General features: G+C 39.2%; 1 protein-coding gene across 4 annotated transcripts in view; it reads right to left on the bottom strand.

Annotated features, from left to right (window-relative positions):
* LOC100265754 (uncharacterized) overlaps window positions 1-17330 on the bottom strand; it is a 28281-nt gene extending 10951 nt beyond the window's left edge. For 2 of the 4 annotated variants that reach the window (XR_002030692.2, XR_002030693.2), the window contains exons 1-4: window positions 16697-17330; window positions 7701-8229; window positions 5319-5567; window positions 4034-4125 (exon numbers count right to left, since the gene is read on the bottom strand). Coding sequence is in view for 2 of the 4 variants with exons in the window: in XM_019221787.2 (XP_019077332.1) it covers window positions 4034-4125; window positions 5319-5567; window positions 7701-8229; window positions 16697-17209 (1383 nt within the window). In the remaining 2 variants the exon portion in view is untranslated. The remainder of the gene's footprint in view (window positions 1-4033; window positions 4126-5318; window positions 5568-7700; window positions 8230-16696) is intronic. The other 2 variants (XM_019221787.2, XM_010655471.3) reach the window with 1 other exon arrangement.
* Between the last annotated feature and the right edge of the window lie 580 nt (window positions 17331-17910).

Raw genomic sequence — 17910 nt, 5'->3', positions numbered from 1 at the left:
TGAGTTTTCTCCCAGAACAAGAGTATAATCTACAGTATGCAAAACAAGAAACTTATTGAATTTAAAGGAAACTACACCCGAACAAGATTATGAGCTTTCTCCCAGAACAAGGGTATAATCTACAGTATGCAAAACAAGAAACTTATTGAATTTAAAGGAAACTGAAAAGCAAGCATAAGCTTTCTCCTTTAAGTACTAGAAAATTTTTTAACTGTTTGCACATAGAGTACACACACAAATCGTTGACATTTTTTAAAAAAAAATTCTTGGGCTCCTACTCAACCTGAATCTAGAACCTCCCACATCCCTGCACCAACCTGTTGCCACTTAAGTTAGGTCCTGAGAGGGCAAAGAGTTTAAACATACATTACTCACATGAAGAGTTTTTACAAGTTTTTTTTTAAAAAAATAAAAATAAAAAACAAACACATTTTCATTATAAAGGTATAAGAGTTTTACAAGATACATGGAAGAAGTCACTACTTCTGTAGTAATTAAATAGGCAAAATGAACCACATCACAAGGAGGATCTTTACCTGTATAGAATGCTCTCATTCAACTTCTGTAGTAATTAAATAGGCAAAATGAACCACATCACGAGGAGGATCTTTACCTATATAGAATGCTCTCATTCAATGATTTTAATATCACAATATATTTCCTCATATCTGGAAGCAACATTTTGCTGAAACAAAAGTGACATCATAAAGAGCCAGATAACATGGGCCATTATGATCAACAAAGATGCTCCCATTTCAAGACATTGTCCACATGCTTCAGACAGTATATTTCCTTCCCTTTAGGAGCATGTCACTAGTTTTAACATCCTAGGTAGCTATCATCCAAGCATTCAACCATTTTGGGAGATAGGATGCACTTCGGACAATCAAGCCACTCTAGAAAGGAAAAGAGTACAAATTTTATCTCCTCCACAAAGGTAAATGATGTTACTCTAAATTATGTTTAAGACCCTAAATTATACCGACGCAGCAGGCACCATACAAGTGCAATTCTTCCAGGAGATAAAGCCAGGATACAATTTGTTTGGGTCAGTTTATCTGAATCTCTCAAAACATTGAAGTTCTGGGGAAAAAATGAAAAACCATAAAGAAAGGAAATGAGACAACAACAAAAAAGGCAAACAAATAGGAAATGAGGAGGAATTACTCTATCCAAGAAGAACCAGAAGTTCGACAGAAGAACTAATTCAATGGTGGCATTTGATGTGAGAAAGAAAGGTACAAGGAACCAGCCTTCTGACAGGGTTGATGTTACCCTCTGACTGTCGGACTGAAATACCACATATTCACAAGTTTCCATTTTGTTCTTGATAAAACTCCCATGACTTGTTGAATTCCCGAGAAAGCCCACATATTCACGAGTTTCCATTTTGTTCTCGATAAAACTCCCATGGCTTGTTGAATTTCTGAGAGAGCTTCCAAATAAATACATATACAACTAATGTTTTCATTTTGTTCTCAAATCTCAACAATAAAATGCTGCAGCTTGTCAATTCACCAGAGAGTATCCAATCAAATGAATTCTTGGAGATATAGCATGGGTAGCATCTAAACCATTGTCATCCTAGTGCCAATGGTTCCAATCCAACAGTTTATGGAATGTTTGGATATTACTGTCTGTCAGCCAAAAATCACAATTATAGATGGAAAAGCAGCAATGATCCATAAGTGAAAACCCTAAATATGTTTTGGGAATTATTTATTTTGGCATTGCTGTATATTTTCCTTTTTGAGTCTAAATGTGTTTACAAAGTTAGCTGTTTGGGGATACTATACTTTTGTCTCTTTTAATTCTGTAAAAGTTGAGGGCAGTACTTTTTTATCAGCAAATAAGAATAAAAATATACTAGAAGTGCCAATCAAAAAGGGGTGAGCACAGGACACTGGAAGTTTTTTTTTTTTTTTTTGATAGGACACGACAAAGGAATATATTAATAGAAAAAAGAAGTACAAGAGAAGGATGAGGAATCCTCCCACCAAAGAAAACTAGTCTACAAGAAACCGAAAACAAGAAAATACACTGTAATAACGAACAACTTCTCTAGGCTAAACCAACCCATCGGAATTACACGCCGCTAACCAATCAAGTTGTAACACAATAAGAGGGGTTCCCTTAAAAACCTTGGAACAAAAAGCCCAAAGAGAACAAAAAGAAGCAATCTACAGTACAACTAGAACCCCAATCTAGTACCTAGAGCTCAACCTCAATAAAATCTATCAAGGATAGTGGACCAATTTGACCATCAACTATAAATGAACTCCGAGACCATATGTATACATTAGATATAAGGGAGTCCTTGAGAGACTGGTTAATGTGTTGCACCCCTTCAAAGGTTCTTTGGTTGCATTCCTTCCAAATTGTCCCAAAAAAAAAAAAACCAAAAAATAACTCCCATTCCAACCCATTAACAAGTCATTCACCAAATATAGGAAAACCCAAGAAATGTCAAATAAAGAGAATAGGGAAATGTCATAGCTCTCTAGATTTCCCACAATGGATAGGGAGATGGTCTACTAATTCTTCTGCATGTTAGACATACAATAATAACCTGCCAAAAACCATCCTCTTCTTTTAAGTTGGTTCATGGTAATAATTATCCCCCAAGCCGATTCCCACACAAATATGAGCCCAAGAGCCCCACACCAAGACACTTCACTCTTCAATTCCATGGCAGAGTAGAAAGACTTCACCAAGAATTCCCTACTTTTGCTAGCCTTCCAAACCATCTTGTCCTTCTCTCTGCTACTTTCTCCTCAAAGAAACTCCTCAACATTATCCATCTCCCAATCTTGAAAATGTCTTGAGAAGCACGGGTTCCACATCACCATCTCACCTTCTACCTCCTGAACATTATCCACCCAAGCCTCCTTAGAAGTTGCAAAGGAGAATAGCGATGGAAAAGAGTACATCAAGGGAACGTTACTACACCATACATCATGCCAGAATTTTATTCTTCTCCCATGGCACCTATTAAAAAAAATTATGTTTCTCCCATGGCCAATCTCAAATCTTGTTTTAGCTTTAAAAATTCCTACCCAATCCCTACATGAGAACACTATCCTCCTAGCTCTCGTCCAAACTTTCCCACTGCAACCTTTCTTGAAAGCATATCCCTCTCCAAAGTGAATCTCCAACACCATTTACCCAATAAAGCCTTACTAAGAATGGAGAACTCTTTAATGCTCAAACCCCCTATTTTTATCTTTATAGATCATCGAGAGCCCCTCCTCCCCATAGGATATCCCCTATGATTTTTTTCTAATCTCACAGCGACCAAATTGGGGATAACAAAAAGGGATATGAAGTAAATTGGTAAGTTGGTAATTAGATATTTTACCTTCTGGCAATTTTGATTATAGTTAGTTCCTATTATTCCCAAATTAAATTTTGTTATGATTTTGAGAATCAGGTTTGAAGAACTAATAAATTATTGACTTTCAAAAGAGATGATAATGAAGATCGAATAAACAAGAGTGTTGTCTTTCTTTATTAACTATATTTTTAGCCTTTCCTAGAATCAACATCTTAAATGCCCCAGTCTTTGGTATTTCTCCTAAGAAAATCGATATGTTTTAAGGAAGTTTTGCCTTTCTTTCTTTATTCAAATTTGTTCCCACATGCACACAGCAGCACTTTCAAAATGGAACTCCTAGGAAAAGAAAATCCCAACAGCTCATTATGGTACACATCACCCTCTTCAGTCAAACACCTAGATCTTGAGAAAAATTCTAAGGAATTTATTAACAACTACATGGAGTACTAACAACAAGTATTTAGTTCACTCCAAGGCCAAATCACAAAAGTGGATTTTGGTATGATAAAACAATCCCTTACATAAATGAGGTTACTCTTTTTTTTGGCTGTTACATGGAACCACTCCTTTCCCCAGCCCCTTGCCACATGGATAATAAAAATAAATATGAGTATTATACCACACCGAAGCCTTTGTGAGTATAGGATTGAATATGAACCAAACAAACAAATTAAAAAAAAAAAATCTATAAGCACTTACATGCCTTGTGTCAGATATGTCCCCATTTGCACAGGATGTCAGATCAGCAAGTTTTAGTACAATATCCTTCATAAAAAAGTATGACATCTCACCTAAACCAAAAACCAAAGAACAAAAAAAACAAAAAATAATGAGTTGATTTCATATTTATTATTCATATGATGACAAGAAGACATTAATAAAAAATATCCAAAGACAAACTAATGAAAAATGGCAAGCACACAACATAAGAGATCCTATCACACTAGCAAGGAAAAATTAGAGGTCTAACCATGGTGTAGAATAAGCAATGAGATCTTTAAACTCTTCCAAAATGAATAATTAATAAATAATGAAAATATTAACTATTCTAGCCACCACTTGCATTAAGGATTCGAAAACTTTAGAGAAGATTCATCTATGTTATCCCTTCTATATAGTTCAATAGATAGAAATGAGGGATTAACTTCCAACACTTCATACATTTCCCAAACCAAGCCACCAAAACCGAAAATAAAAGGTTACCCTCACAGTCAGACCAAATCAAAATTACACAATCTCTAAGCAGAAACTTATTACGAATAAACCAAAGGGGCACCAAATGAGTAGATCATCAACTAAATTCAAGCTCACTTGAGACATGGTGGAGCAATTAGATATCATCGAACCTCTATAGGATGATAACCAACAATCATCAAGACCTCCAAACTAATTGCAAAGATAAGGAAAAAACTTTTGATGAAACCATAAAATATCAAATAACATTAGAAGGAAAACCAATTTGGGAAATTTGGACGTCCCCAAATTGGGGATTGGATAGAAAACATTATTGAGCCAGGCCTAGGCAAACCCCAAACTCAGTTGCTAACAAGGCTAGGACTGAAAAGGCGGAAAGCTAAAAACTCATCCAGAATCCAAATCACATATTTGTGAGTGGCTAACTTCTTCTAGGGGTAAGAGCCAAAACAACCACAATTCATGCAAGATGGAACATGACTTTCAAATTCATAAAGCTGGCTTCAAAATACATACATCTCTCCATAGAAGGCTTTTACTCATTACTGAATAAGGACAATTGGAAAAACATTGTAATTAGCCAGCTAGAACCTCAATAGCAAGTATCAAGATATTCAGGAGAAACTCGACTGATGTAATTTGTGCTCTTTACCTTTCAACTAATAGATAGAATAATATAACACCACCAAATGACAATCTCTCAAAAGCAGGGGAAACATATTGAAATGACATGCATTCAATTATACATTTGGGAATACTCTACACTAGCAAATCAACAATGTTTACTTACCAAGTTTGAGAAACAAAACAGATATGACATCCAGAACATGTTCATTTGGAATTCCATCACAGGTGTTGAGTGCATTCTCAAAGACAGCACATATGGACTTTATTGCACTTGATTCCGTGTTCTCTGAAGCATCTTGAAATGGTATACTTCCATTGATCAACAAAGTTCTTTGATCCATATGGTGCTTGATCAACTCCTTCAAAATAGTCGAAGCCTGTGAAGCAGTACTAGCCTCAGAAGTTAAAAGCCCTAAAAAACCCAGCACAGAAAACATGAATTTAAGCAGTATGGATGAAAAAACACATGAAAAAACTGTAAAACAATAACCTTGAGAGAGATTAAACATAGATTGCATTACCTAAATATGAAGAAATACATATCTGCATCAAATGACTCAATCAAGAAATACTTATAGCTATAAAACATAATTACCATGAGTGGCTCTTCAATTTAAATATTTTTCAGATCTTAAAACCACACATTGATTGTTTAATTTCTCAGTTCATTTGGTTAGGGGAAAGAATGAGGAGAAGGAAACTCAAAATGCTTATAGTGATATAAAAATATAAAAAAATAAAAAACCATTTTTTAGCATTTTTCTTTCCTTGTTCTTTTCAAGAACTTAACAAAGCCTTAATATTCAAGAAGTTTAGTTTCATTCTAATAATGACAAAAGACCATTTCATAGAATTGCTTTGTACAAACTAACTGAAATTGCTTCTTATCTAAGATGAGCCTTCAAATCTATCAAACAATATGTGGAGATTAACAAGGTTGTGAAGAACTAGAATAAAACCATATCACATGTTCATAACATGGTGGCAGAAACTTTGTATGGGGGAGCAATATGCTAGCAAATTTCTCTGCTAATCCATTACAAAGAAGAATCACCAGAAACATTGTCAAAACTACTTCACTTAAATGTGATATTTAGTGCCATCAGGAGGTAGAGTTGATCTCTGTGTTGATATATCAAGTGGAAATGATTCCATGCCAACTGAGATTTTAACACCCTTCTCATGACCATAAAAGTAAACTCTGGAATCATATTTTTTTCATTGATGACAGCAACCTTACTCAAGCCACTTCTTTTCTTTTCTTCTCTCTCCTTTCTCCCAAAAATGTAGTGCAACCAGCAAAGAGTAACTCCAGAACACTGAATACATGCCAAAGTAGCTACTATATCATATAAGCACAATTCTGAAATAGGGAGCAATTCCAGATCCTAATATTACAAGGCTAGCTAGCCATGGAAAAGAAATAGAAGATTAACCCAAGTTCTTTGAATAAGTAGTTTCTTCTACACTGCCTGTTAAAAAAAATGGTTTCTTCTACACAAAATTTTGTAACTGGCTCAAAAAATAAATAAATAAATATAAATAAAAAATCTATTCCTATTTGTACTCCTTCCAGGATTGATGGCATGCAATCATGAAAAGTGACTGGAAAGATGATTCAAATTATATTTGCAAAGGACTGTGAAAGAGACTGTTCTACATTTTTTTAATAGGCAAACAAAAATATATAAAAGACACCATCAAAGAGTGGGGGACACACCCCAAGTACACTGGAGGTATACAAAGGCTGCCAAAACAACATACAGAACCCCCTCAAACAAGCACACAAAACACTCTTTCATTAACACACACTCAACCAATAACTAAAATCTAACAAGGAAAGAGGACCATCTTGAATATGTTGGTGAGTCCATTGGAAAAGGATAGAAATATAAGAGACTCCTTTAGCACTTGATCTAAGTGTTGAATTCCATCAAAGTATTTATGATTCCTCTTTTGCCAGATCATCCAAAACAATCAAAGAGGGGTTGTCCTCCAAATCTTTTTTCAATTCTTGCTAACAAAACTCCCATGTCATCCCTTTAGCAAATCTTTCATAAAAAAAGGGAGGGCCCAAGTCAAAGAGAGAAACCAACAAAATCCAAAGGCCCCTTGCCTTTCCACAATGGATTAACATGTGATTAGCTGATTCTAAGTGTTCTACATACAAAACGACTTTAAAAGCTTGAGAAGGAACTTGAAGTAAAATAACAATTAACAAAGTACATAGCTCAGGAAAAATAGAAGACAACCTATACCAACTATGAATGGCGATATTTTTTTTATTTGATAGGCAAAATGAGATAATTGACTCCATGATAAGAGCGTCTAATGAAAAAAAGAGCCCAACCCAAGTACAGAAGTAGTATACAAGGCATGCAAAGGCCAGTTATAACCAACAAGATGAGAAATTATAATTAGAAATGAATTTTAAAAAGATTTAGTTCATCACTATCTCCTAAGAACTGTTAAATTAGAATGCTAATGCAATTGATACTCTTATAATATCAGGTTTAGATCTGCATAAAGACAATAAAAGACATACCTGCAACAGAACGAAATACTAAAGGAAGATTTCTGATCCATGCACTCCGTTCACCGGCATCAAGTTTGTCAAGAGTGCCTCTTAACACAGTTGCTGCACAGATGACAGTGTCTGCAGGGTTCTTTTCTCCCAAAAGTACATATGATGAAAGAGAACTTATAATGTTATCTGCCTCTGGAATGATAACTTCCACCCTTGAAGTTTCAAAAAGGGCTTCAATGATTTTAAGGATGTGCCTTGTAAGGGCTGAGAACTGAGCATTCATGAGCTTAAGTAGTTCCAAAAGTATTTTTAAACCAACTTTGACAGAAAGATATGGAACAATAAGTTTCAGTACACCCAGCATATGGAGAATCTCTAGATTCTCAGGTTTAGATCCATCAACAGTCTTCAAAGAATTTAACCTAACCGCCAAAGGCATGTAACTTTTGAACAAAGAAAGTACCAATTTGCTCGCCTCCTTTGTAACCGTGGTGGACTGGAAGGACTTAAAAACCCTTTCAAGAAAAGCTTGAGCACATTTTCGAACCTGCAACAATGAAATAAAAAAAATTAAAAAAAGAAAAAGATAAGGAAAATATTTGACATTAAAAACAATGGCACATGCATTAGATATGTAAAAAGAAAACACTTAGCTTATTGATGTATTAGATTAGGATGCCAATTTTATTCCATTACTGCACTAAATCAGATACATCTTATGTTATGAGGGTCTTATTTGTTGTAGTTAACTTCAAGCTATTCAAGAATTGAATTCATTTGAAGCGTGTATGTGTTGAAAGTGTTAAGACATGGTAAATGACTAAAAGAAACGGAAATTTAGAGAAAGAAATAAAAAAATAGGAGAAAAACGAAAAATATGGGTGGATGTTTTAAAGTCCCACAGGGGATGTTCAAACATCCTCTTGAGAGACATTTAAGAGTGTTCTTGGGCAGACATTCAAACATCCTCTTAAGGAACATTCAAATGTTTTGATAGATATTTGATTAGAGCCCAAATACATACTTCAATGAAACATGAACATTACAATTTACGCAATATAAAAGGCTCAAATCACCCAACTCAACATGAATCGGTGCTAGCACCCTAGCTATGGAGTTAACACCTATTTGAGCTGAATTTTAGGATAAAGAGATGAACAAATGCAAAGTGAAAAGGTCATCTTTGACAAGGTAGAGAAAGGGAGCCAACCATTCAAATGAAGAGACTTGAGACTTGTGGAATATAATGACAGTCTAAGCAATAGCATAAAGACAAGGCATGAGCATAATAGATGAGAAATAAAAGTTATGAAGATGGTTAGAGAGCAAACAACCACAAGGAAGAAGGTTTGAAGTGTCTTTTTAAAGTTAAAAAGGGGATTAGAACTCAAACAAGTGCATCGGCATCAGCCCTGACTTTAAACTACATTCTGGAACGTTTCTAGTGAGTTTCTTAGTGATAGCTGCATATAGATTAGAACCTTTAGAAGACAGGAATCCAACACTTTGGATGGTGCACAAATTGGAGTTGGAATGAGAGAGATCCAACCATTTGAAGCAGAGTTGGACAAAGAGCAAAGCCCAATTCGAAATTTACAGCTTGAATTTGAAGTTTTGATCTTTTGGAAGTCAGAACAATGCAAGGGAAGCATAGGCAAAAGTCCAATTCCAAATACAAAGCCCATTTCGAATGAGAGAACATTAATTCGAATTCAAAAATTTATAGGAGAAATAGAGGTTAGAAGCTGAATTCGAAAATGCCCTAGATCATTTTAGAATTCATAATTTATTGACTTTATAGTACATTTATAAAAGTGGACAATAGGAATTTGCCACATGTCTAGGTATTACGTTTGTATTAAAACTCAATTGTTTTAGGGTTTAGGAGTTCAATTAGTTCATTCATTGTTCAAGCTTTCTTTTGAGATAAGACATTGAAGACCCTTTAGGTTTGTTATGTTTTCAATTTAATCATTGTTTCTAGTTTCTTTTATGGATTTTGTGAGTAACAACACCTCCATGAAAAGCCAAAAACCGGTCTTAGGGTGTGAAACATGAAAGCCTAGGGTTAGACACTAGGAGGAATAATGAATAAAATGAGATTGACAATGGAGTCGATGAATGGTTTAAAGCAACATTAATGAGATTATAATACGATAGATCCCTACTAGATACTAAAGAATCTTGGTACATCTTGATCCCTAGTTATCGCAATTATCTCTCTCATTACTACCTACCCTATGACAAATCTACAAGGGAAGTAAAGATTGAAAAGTCAACACTTGAAACCGAATTAATTTTCAATCATCAAATGGTAATTAGGATTCAGGATTAAAGGAAAAATTAGGTTTCAAATGCAATTTCGGGCAATAGAACTCAGGTTGATCTCAATTAGCCAAGAATTCTACAAATCCTAAGATCACCTTAACTTAAAAACCCTTGTTTGCTTCAAAGTTCTATACCTGAAGATAGATTGTGGAGCTCCCAAACTTCAATCAATTGAAGTAGAAATCAAGAATTAGTTTTCTAGTTTGAGTTTTTATTTGAGTTTTGAAATAATCCATTCAATACTTTCACTTTAAAAAATTTGGTAAAAGCAATCGCTTTGACTTACTATTGACATCTTCCACAGGTCAGTCCCTTAGGACAATACTAGGAGTAACATTTTTCGATAAATAAACACATATATTAGCAAAAGGCAAAACACCGCAAAGCATACAGGGAGTATACAGGGCGACGAAGGCCTCTCAACAAAAGACAAAAGAAACAAAAAACCCACCGACCCTTAACTGGAGGCTAACCACTCCAAGAAGCCTATAAGGGAGCGAGGCTCCGCACCGCTATACAAATTAGCCCACCTCCACACATTACAAACAAAAGAATTCTTAACTTTCTGAATAGCTAACTCCCCCCCCCCCCCCCCCCCCCTTGAAAGCTAATCTATTCCTCTCCTTCCAAACCGTCCAAAAAATAAATAACAGAATGGATCTCCATATTTTCTCCCTCTTTTTACCCACAAACGAACCCTTCCAGCTAAAAACCACCTCCTTTACAGATTCTGGAAAGACCCATTGGGCACCAAACAAACTCAGAACAATCCTCCACAACACTCTAGCCACTGTACAATGAATAAGAAGATTATTTACATTTTCCTCATCACTACCACATAAAAAACAACGATTAGGAAGTTGTCATCCTCTCTTTTGAAGCCTATCAAAGGTAAGAACCCTCCCCCAAGTAGCTTCCCACGCAAAGAACGCTAGCTTAGAAGGAACGTTCTCCACCCAAATGCCCTTTTTAGGAAACGTGGATACACTAGGGCTGATCAGCAAACCATACGCTTCCTTAACGCCAAACTTCCCCTTTTTTCCTCCCTTCCACAATGTTGAGTCTTCCTTCAATGTAATTCTTTGACTCCTTAAGATTTGGAGTAATTCACCTACCATGTTCAGCTCCCAATCATTGAAGCCTCTAATGAACCTTAGATTCCACCCTCCTTGACCAGAATTCTGGTCCCACATATCCCCCACCGTGGCGTTCCTTTGGGCAGCCGCAGTGAAGAGTTGAGGGAACCTCCGAGACAGCTCCACATCCCCACACCAAGGTTCATCCCAACACCTAATTCTGGTGCCTTTTCCCACCTTAAAAGTCATATTATCCCAGCACCAATCAGCTTCTTTCAAGATCTCCTTCCAAACCCCAACACCAAACGCCCCATTTGCCTTTTTAGTCCTCCACCCAAATTCCTCTTACCCATATTTTGCCACAAGAACTCGTTTCCACATCTCGTCCTTGGCCCAAGCAAATCTCCACACCCACTTTCCAAGCAAAGCTTTGTTCAAGGGGGCTAACTTCCTCAAACCAAGCCCCCCCTCTTCCTTACCCACACACACCCTCTCCCAATTGACTAGGTGGGCTTTTCTTTCCGTACTTCCCCCTCCCCACAAGAAATCTCTTTGCAACTTTTCTAGCCTTCTTACCACTGTCCTAGGCATATGGAAAAGGGACAATTGATAAAGCGGCATGCTAGCCAAAGTGCTCTTTATAAGGGTGATTCTATCGCCCTTGGAGATGTATTGCCGTTTCCAAAGGGCCAATTTCCACCTCATCCTTTCCTCCACCCCATCCCACACACAAGAGGCTTTATTAGGCACACCCAAGGGTAGCCCCAGGTAAGTTGATGGCAGCTGCCCTACCTTGCAACCCAACTCCACAGCCATCTCAAGGATCCCTTCCACCTCCCTTACTAGAATAATTTCGCTTTTAGCCAAATTTATTCTCAGCCCTGAGACGACTTCAAACCAACATAGAATCCAGCTCAAATACGTCATGTTATCTTTCCTAACCTCACAGAAAACTATTGCGTCATCCGCAAAGAGGAGATGAGAAATGTTAACAGCCTGCCCCCTGCCTCTCCAAATTTTGCACCCGAATATGCAGCCCCCTTCCACAGCCCTTCAAATAAAGGCACTCAGCACCTCCATTCCCATGACAAACAGATAAGGGGATATCAGGTCACCTTGTCGTAGCCCCTTTGAGCTAGAAAAAAACCCAGCTGGCTTTCCATTGACCAAAACTAAGAATTTAGCAGTTGAGATGCAGCTCCATATCCAATCCCTCCACTTAGCCCCAAACCCCATTTTTTGCATAACCCTCATCAAGAACTGCCAATTAACACTGTCATACGCCTTTTCAATATCTAATTTGCAGATCAGGCCTTTCTTTCCTCTTTTTTGCCATGAGTCGATCACCTCGTTTGCAATTAGAGATGCATCCAAAATCTGCCTTCCCATGACGAAAGCATTCTGATCTGAGGAGACCACTCTACCAATCACGTTTTTAATCCTATTGGCTAGCACCTTGGCCAAGAGTTTATACAGCCCGCCCAGGAGACTGATAGGCCTGAAATCCCCCAGCTCCTCCGCCCCTCCTTTTTTGGAATAAGAACCAAAAATGTGTTATTGAGGCTCTTGAGAAAGGCGTTCTGCTCATGGAATTCCTTGAACATCTGTAACACCTCCTCCTTCACAAACTCCCAGTAGAATTGCCAAAAGGCCACCATGAAGCCATCCAGGCCTAGAGCCTTGTCCCCCCTCATGTCCATAAGGGTCGAATTGATCTCCTCCTCCATGAAGGGACGTTCCAAAGTGTCCGCTTCTTGCTAGCTGATCTGGTTCAAGTTTAACCCCCCTATATCCGCCTTCCACTCCGAGTCTTCCGTTAGTAACCTTTGAAAAGCATCTACAATTCCCATCCTTACTTCTTGTTCCTCAGAAAGCCAAACCCCTCTGACTTTTGTTCTATCCATGGTATGCCTCCTATGGTGCGCATTTGTCATTCGATGAAAATAACCCGTATTTCTATCCCCTTCTCTTAGCCAAAGCTCCCTTGATAACTGTCTCTAGTGTATCTCCTCCAAATTAACCCACTTAGCATATTCTTCCTTTGCTTCTTTTTTAATGGAGATTTCCTCCTCTGTCAGTCTCCTCTCACTTTCCACTTGGTCCCAGTACTCCACTTGTTGCAAGGCAACCAATTTATTACTCTCCAAGTTTCCAAACACCTCCCTATTCCATGATTTTAGGTTCTGTTTAATCACCTTCATTTCGTAGCCAGCTTATAGCTAGCCCTTCCACTAACCGACATCCCTTGCCACCAACTCCGCATGAGGTCTTTAAACCCTTCCACTTTCAGCCACAAATTCTCGAACCTAAAAGGTGAAGGACCTCTTCTTCTACCACCCCCCTCGATTAAAATTGGAAAATGGTCCGAAATAGGCCGAGGTAATCTTTTCTGGGACACATTGCTGAACTGATCAAGCCAGCTGGGAGAAGCCATAAATCTGTCCAACCTAGCCCAGGCTTGATTATGAAGCCCCCCACTCCAAGTAAAGGATCCTCCTTGTAGGGGAAGGTCCACAAGCTCAAGGTCATCCATAACCTGAGCAAACCTCCTCATAACTGAGGTAACCCTCCCTTGCCTGCTTCTTTCCCCTTGGGATAGAATAACATTAAGGTCTCCCCCTACGTACCAGGGTTCTCCCCAAATACCTCTGATAGCCCCCAATTCATCCCAAAGACACTCCCTATCCTCTTTGGAAAAAGGTCCATAAACGCCCGTAAACACCCAGACTACCCCATTTTCCACATTTCTGAATTTACAAGAAATTGAAAATTGTCCCTCCTCCCACTCCAATATTTCCAAGGATCTTTTGTCCCAACAAATCAGCACACCTCCAGCTGCTCCAACAACTTCAAGAGCTCTCCAGTCTAAAAATCTCCCCACCGCTAAGCTTTTCACCACCCCTTCAGTCATTAACTGAATTTTTGTCTCCTGGATACAAAACAAGTCCACCTTCTGTTTTCTAACCACAGATTTAATTATCCTTCTTTTATTAATGTCGTTAGCACCCCTCACATTCCAACTTAAAAGTTTGAGATTCATTAAACGATCATTAATTGGCCCCCTCTGCTCTTTAGATGACTGTTCTTCTTGACACTCCCCTTATATTTAACTGAACACTCCAACCTCTTGAGTTCCCTTTCAATTTTTGATTTCTCCAACATCCCTTTGCTATGTATCCTTTCCCGCCTTTTTCTAATCTTGGACAAGAAATCCAGTATTTCCTTTTCCAGTCCTTCTATTGAAAACCCCAACAGCTTGCTAAATTTGGCCAGGCTACTCTCCTCCCAATTCATCTCCTTCTCGCCCCTGGGATCCTGAGACCCATCCTGAACTGGATTCCAATCTGGATTTTGAACCTCTATTGCCTCGCAATTGACCTCAACCAAGTCCCAGCAGCCCTCTCCATTCATTGTAGACCCTCCTGCAGCTGCCAACTTCTCCTTGTCTCCTTCTTGAAGATTCGCCCTTAACTCCCCAGAGTGGTCGCAAAACTCCCTCTCCGGAGTCCGACCAAAAAGAATAGAAGAAGAGGAGGAGGATCCCGCAACCCTTAAATCCCACAAGTTTGAGTCAGTCCCATACCTTAAGGCTTCTTCCACCATCACGCTTTCTGCCATTGAACACTGGGGTGTCGGCTGCTGCTTCCCGCTTATCTCCTTCTCTTTGCACTTTAAAAATTCCATCTCCAGCTTGTGGCCCAGGCATGCTGCATTGCCTGTGACAAGGGGTTGGGCCTGAGAGTGCCCCAAACAGCCCCCTAACATTATAGCAGGCCCATGAGACAAGAGTTCCAAACCATCGGAGGCCCGTCCCTTAGTCGGCCCACACTCTGGCCCAGTTGTAACCGGCTCAGCCCCCTTAGAAAGAAGCGGGCCTTGCAATGTTGGCCCAAAATCCCGCTTCAAGCCCACGGGGCCAACGCCCGGGTCAAATGAGCCCGACCCATCCCCCGCGGAGCCTGAACTATGCCGGGTCACCTGCCCGAGTTGAGCCCAGCTTTCAAACTCGTCTTTGCCGTCGCCTCCCAACTGTTCTCTCATCACGTCAGCTGACCGACTCTACGCCTTGGGCCACCCGCCCGACATTTCTCCCACACGCCCCCCCCGCGCGTGAATCACCATCACCCCTAACCTCCCCTTTCTGCCGCCCATACCCATCTCGGCCATCCCCCTGCTTTTTCCTCAGCGACGACGGGATCTCCCACCATAAAGACAACGCATATACTTCCCCCTCCACCCCGATCTCCAAGGTGCTCGGCAAATCTTCCCCATTCAGTTTTATCCTAACCCTGGCCCATTCCAACTCCCCTTCCTTTCCGTTAGGTGGTCGATGCCTAAAAACCCACCACACGCTTCCCCCATTCTCCTCAGAATCGACGGCACCCACAACGAAATTGGGAGGCCCAAAATCCTCACCTAAGCTTCTTTACTATCTTCACCCTCTGAAGAACATCCAAATTTCGGGCTCCACTTCTCCAATCCCAGCTAAATCTCTCCCACTGATCTCACCCCCGACTAGAACCCTCTTAGCTTCCTCCACAATCTCAAATTTCATAAGGGCACAACCCTTACCCATTCTAGCCATACCTAATTTACCTTTCAAACCCCACGCTTTTGCCACTGACCACCCCAATCCCTCCAAATCCTCTTCTCTTGCTGATCTAGGGTTCCATTTTCCTGCCAAGCATTGCTCCAATCTGCTTACGTTTCTTCTTATTTCCTCTTCCTTTGTCTCCACTCTGACCCGTGTGGCATCCCTGCACTTCGGGCCCTTGGCCACTTCCACATACGACCTGCCTGAGACCCTTTCTTCTTGCTCGGTTTCCTTTTTCTCGAACCAGAGACCCACATTCCTTAAGGACTCCACCCTAGAAGCCCATCCCCCTTTTTCCCCCCTACCTTTTGGTATACAAATGCCAAATCTCCTCTTCTCCATGTTAGTCACCCCTAGTCGGATAAAACTCCCAGCCCTGTTAACCTCTCTCATCAGAGAATAGTTCCTCCCTTTTTCCTTCCAACCCTTCTCCCATCTTCCTTCTTTCCCATCCCTCATGCACTGAATCAACCCTTCAATGACCAGCCCCACGCTTGCCGGCCCCAAGCGGACCCAAGACAATAACTCTCCCTTGCTTTCCGAGATAACAACATGGATCTTACCTTTTCTCTCCTCGGCTTCTACCTCGAAGACCTTCGATTCCACCACAAACGCCTCCTACAAACTATTTAAATGTTACAGTCCTAGAAATGGTTTTGTAAACTCGATTTGTAGGTGTTTGTTGGACTTTTTTGTGTGACTAACTATTTGAGTTCAGCTGAAACAAATTTAAACATTTATTGACCATAAATAATTGAAATACTTCATATTTTACTGATTACTTATCTAACTGAAAAAAAAATCCAATAAAACCATCAGGCAAACAAGTCGATTAAAACCTGACAATATTATGGATTAATTTATTTGTTTATCACGATACAAATTCATCAAAAGTACCATTCAAACCAATTAATTTTCTGAGAAAATTATAAAAGCAACTATATTTTATCGAAACAAACAGGCATAGAAAAATCGAAACAGAAATCATTTTCCATGAAAATGAGACAAAACCATACCTTCGGACGTTTATCTACTGAGAATTTGAGAAGCGTTTCAAATCCCAAACTCACCGAATCCCAATCCTCCAAATCACAGAACCCCACCAAAACCCCCAAACACTTTACCACAGCCCTCAAACTCGACGCCGCCATGCCTTCCCCACGGCTCCGCAACAGCTCAACCAGAACTGACACCGCCTCCACCGCCTTCGGATGAGTGATAGCCTGCGCCGGCACCGCAGGCAGCACCATCGAAAGCAGTGTTGAGAGGGCGGCGATCCCCGTCGTATCTAGGGTTTCGGACGAGTTGACGATGGTTGTAACAACGGCGGCGAAGTAAGATAGCGGCGTGAGTGGCAATGCTTCTGCAGTGATGATCGACCGAACAGCGGCGGCGGTGGCAATGAGGTGGCGGTGTTGAGGGGCGGAGGATTTGGCGTAACGGTTCATTAGGCCTTGGCAGATGTCGGATTTTTCAGTGAAGATGGCATCCGCCAGTTGCTCTTCTTCTGTATTATTATCTTCTTCCATGGCGTTAGGGTTTTTCCTGGCGGTTGATTAGGGTTTTAGACACTAGGGGTTTAGCGCCTCAGGATTTTGAAGTTTACGTCTCCTCAACTCATAACCCTCCCTTCGGCTTCCTTTTGAATTTAACGTTGCTAGACTTTTAAAATTTTATTTTATTTGTTTGGTAAAGTTGAAATTCGTAAAATTTCTTAATATAGTAAGGTTACACTTTCAAAAGTTTGAAAATTATAATAAATATATTTAAACCGTAGTTTTTCAGCTTACATGCACACCTCAACACAGGACCCTAAAGTTAACGACCGGGTAAACCTCCGATAACTTTGAAGGGACTCGAACTGATAACCATTAAAGAACAAACTCAAAGCCAGACCAATTGAGCTACCCTTAAAGGTTAAACAAATTGTAGTTATCTGAGACGTCTAATAAATAAATGGATTATAATTTTAGGTTTCAAATTAGAAGTTTCTATATAACATAGCTTGCATTCACGGCTTCTTTTTATAAAATTAAAAAAAATATATTATTATAATCTAATAAAAAGTCATAAATATAATTTATAATGATCAAATTTCTTTTACAAGATAAAATATATTTTAATCATACAGTTGAATAGGGTTTCTTCTTTTTCATTTTTTAAATTAAAAATAATAGTAATTTTATATTTGAAGTATATACTTGAATACGCTTTTATTTTTTAAATAATA

Source organism: Vitis vinifera, chromosome 8 (genome assembly GCF_030704535.1).
Source record: "Vitis vinifera cultivar Pinot Noir 40024 chromosome 8, ASM3070453v1".
Lineage (NCBI taxonomy): Eukaryota > Viridiplantae > Streptophyta > Magnoliopsida > Vitales > Vitaceae > Vitis > Vitis vinifera.
The sequence above is the reverse complement of the archived record's forward strand: the minus strand, read 5'-3'. Positions and strand labels throughout refer to the sequence as shown.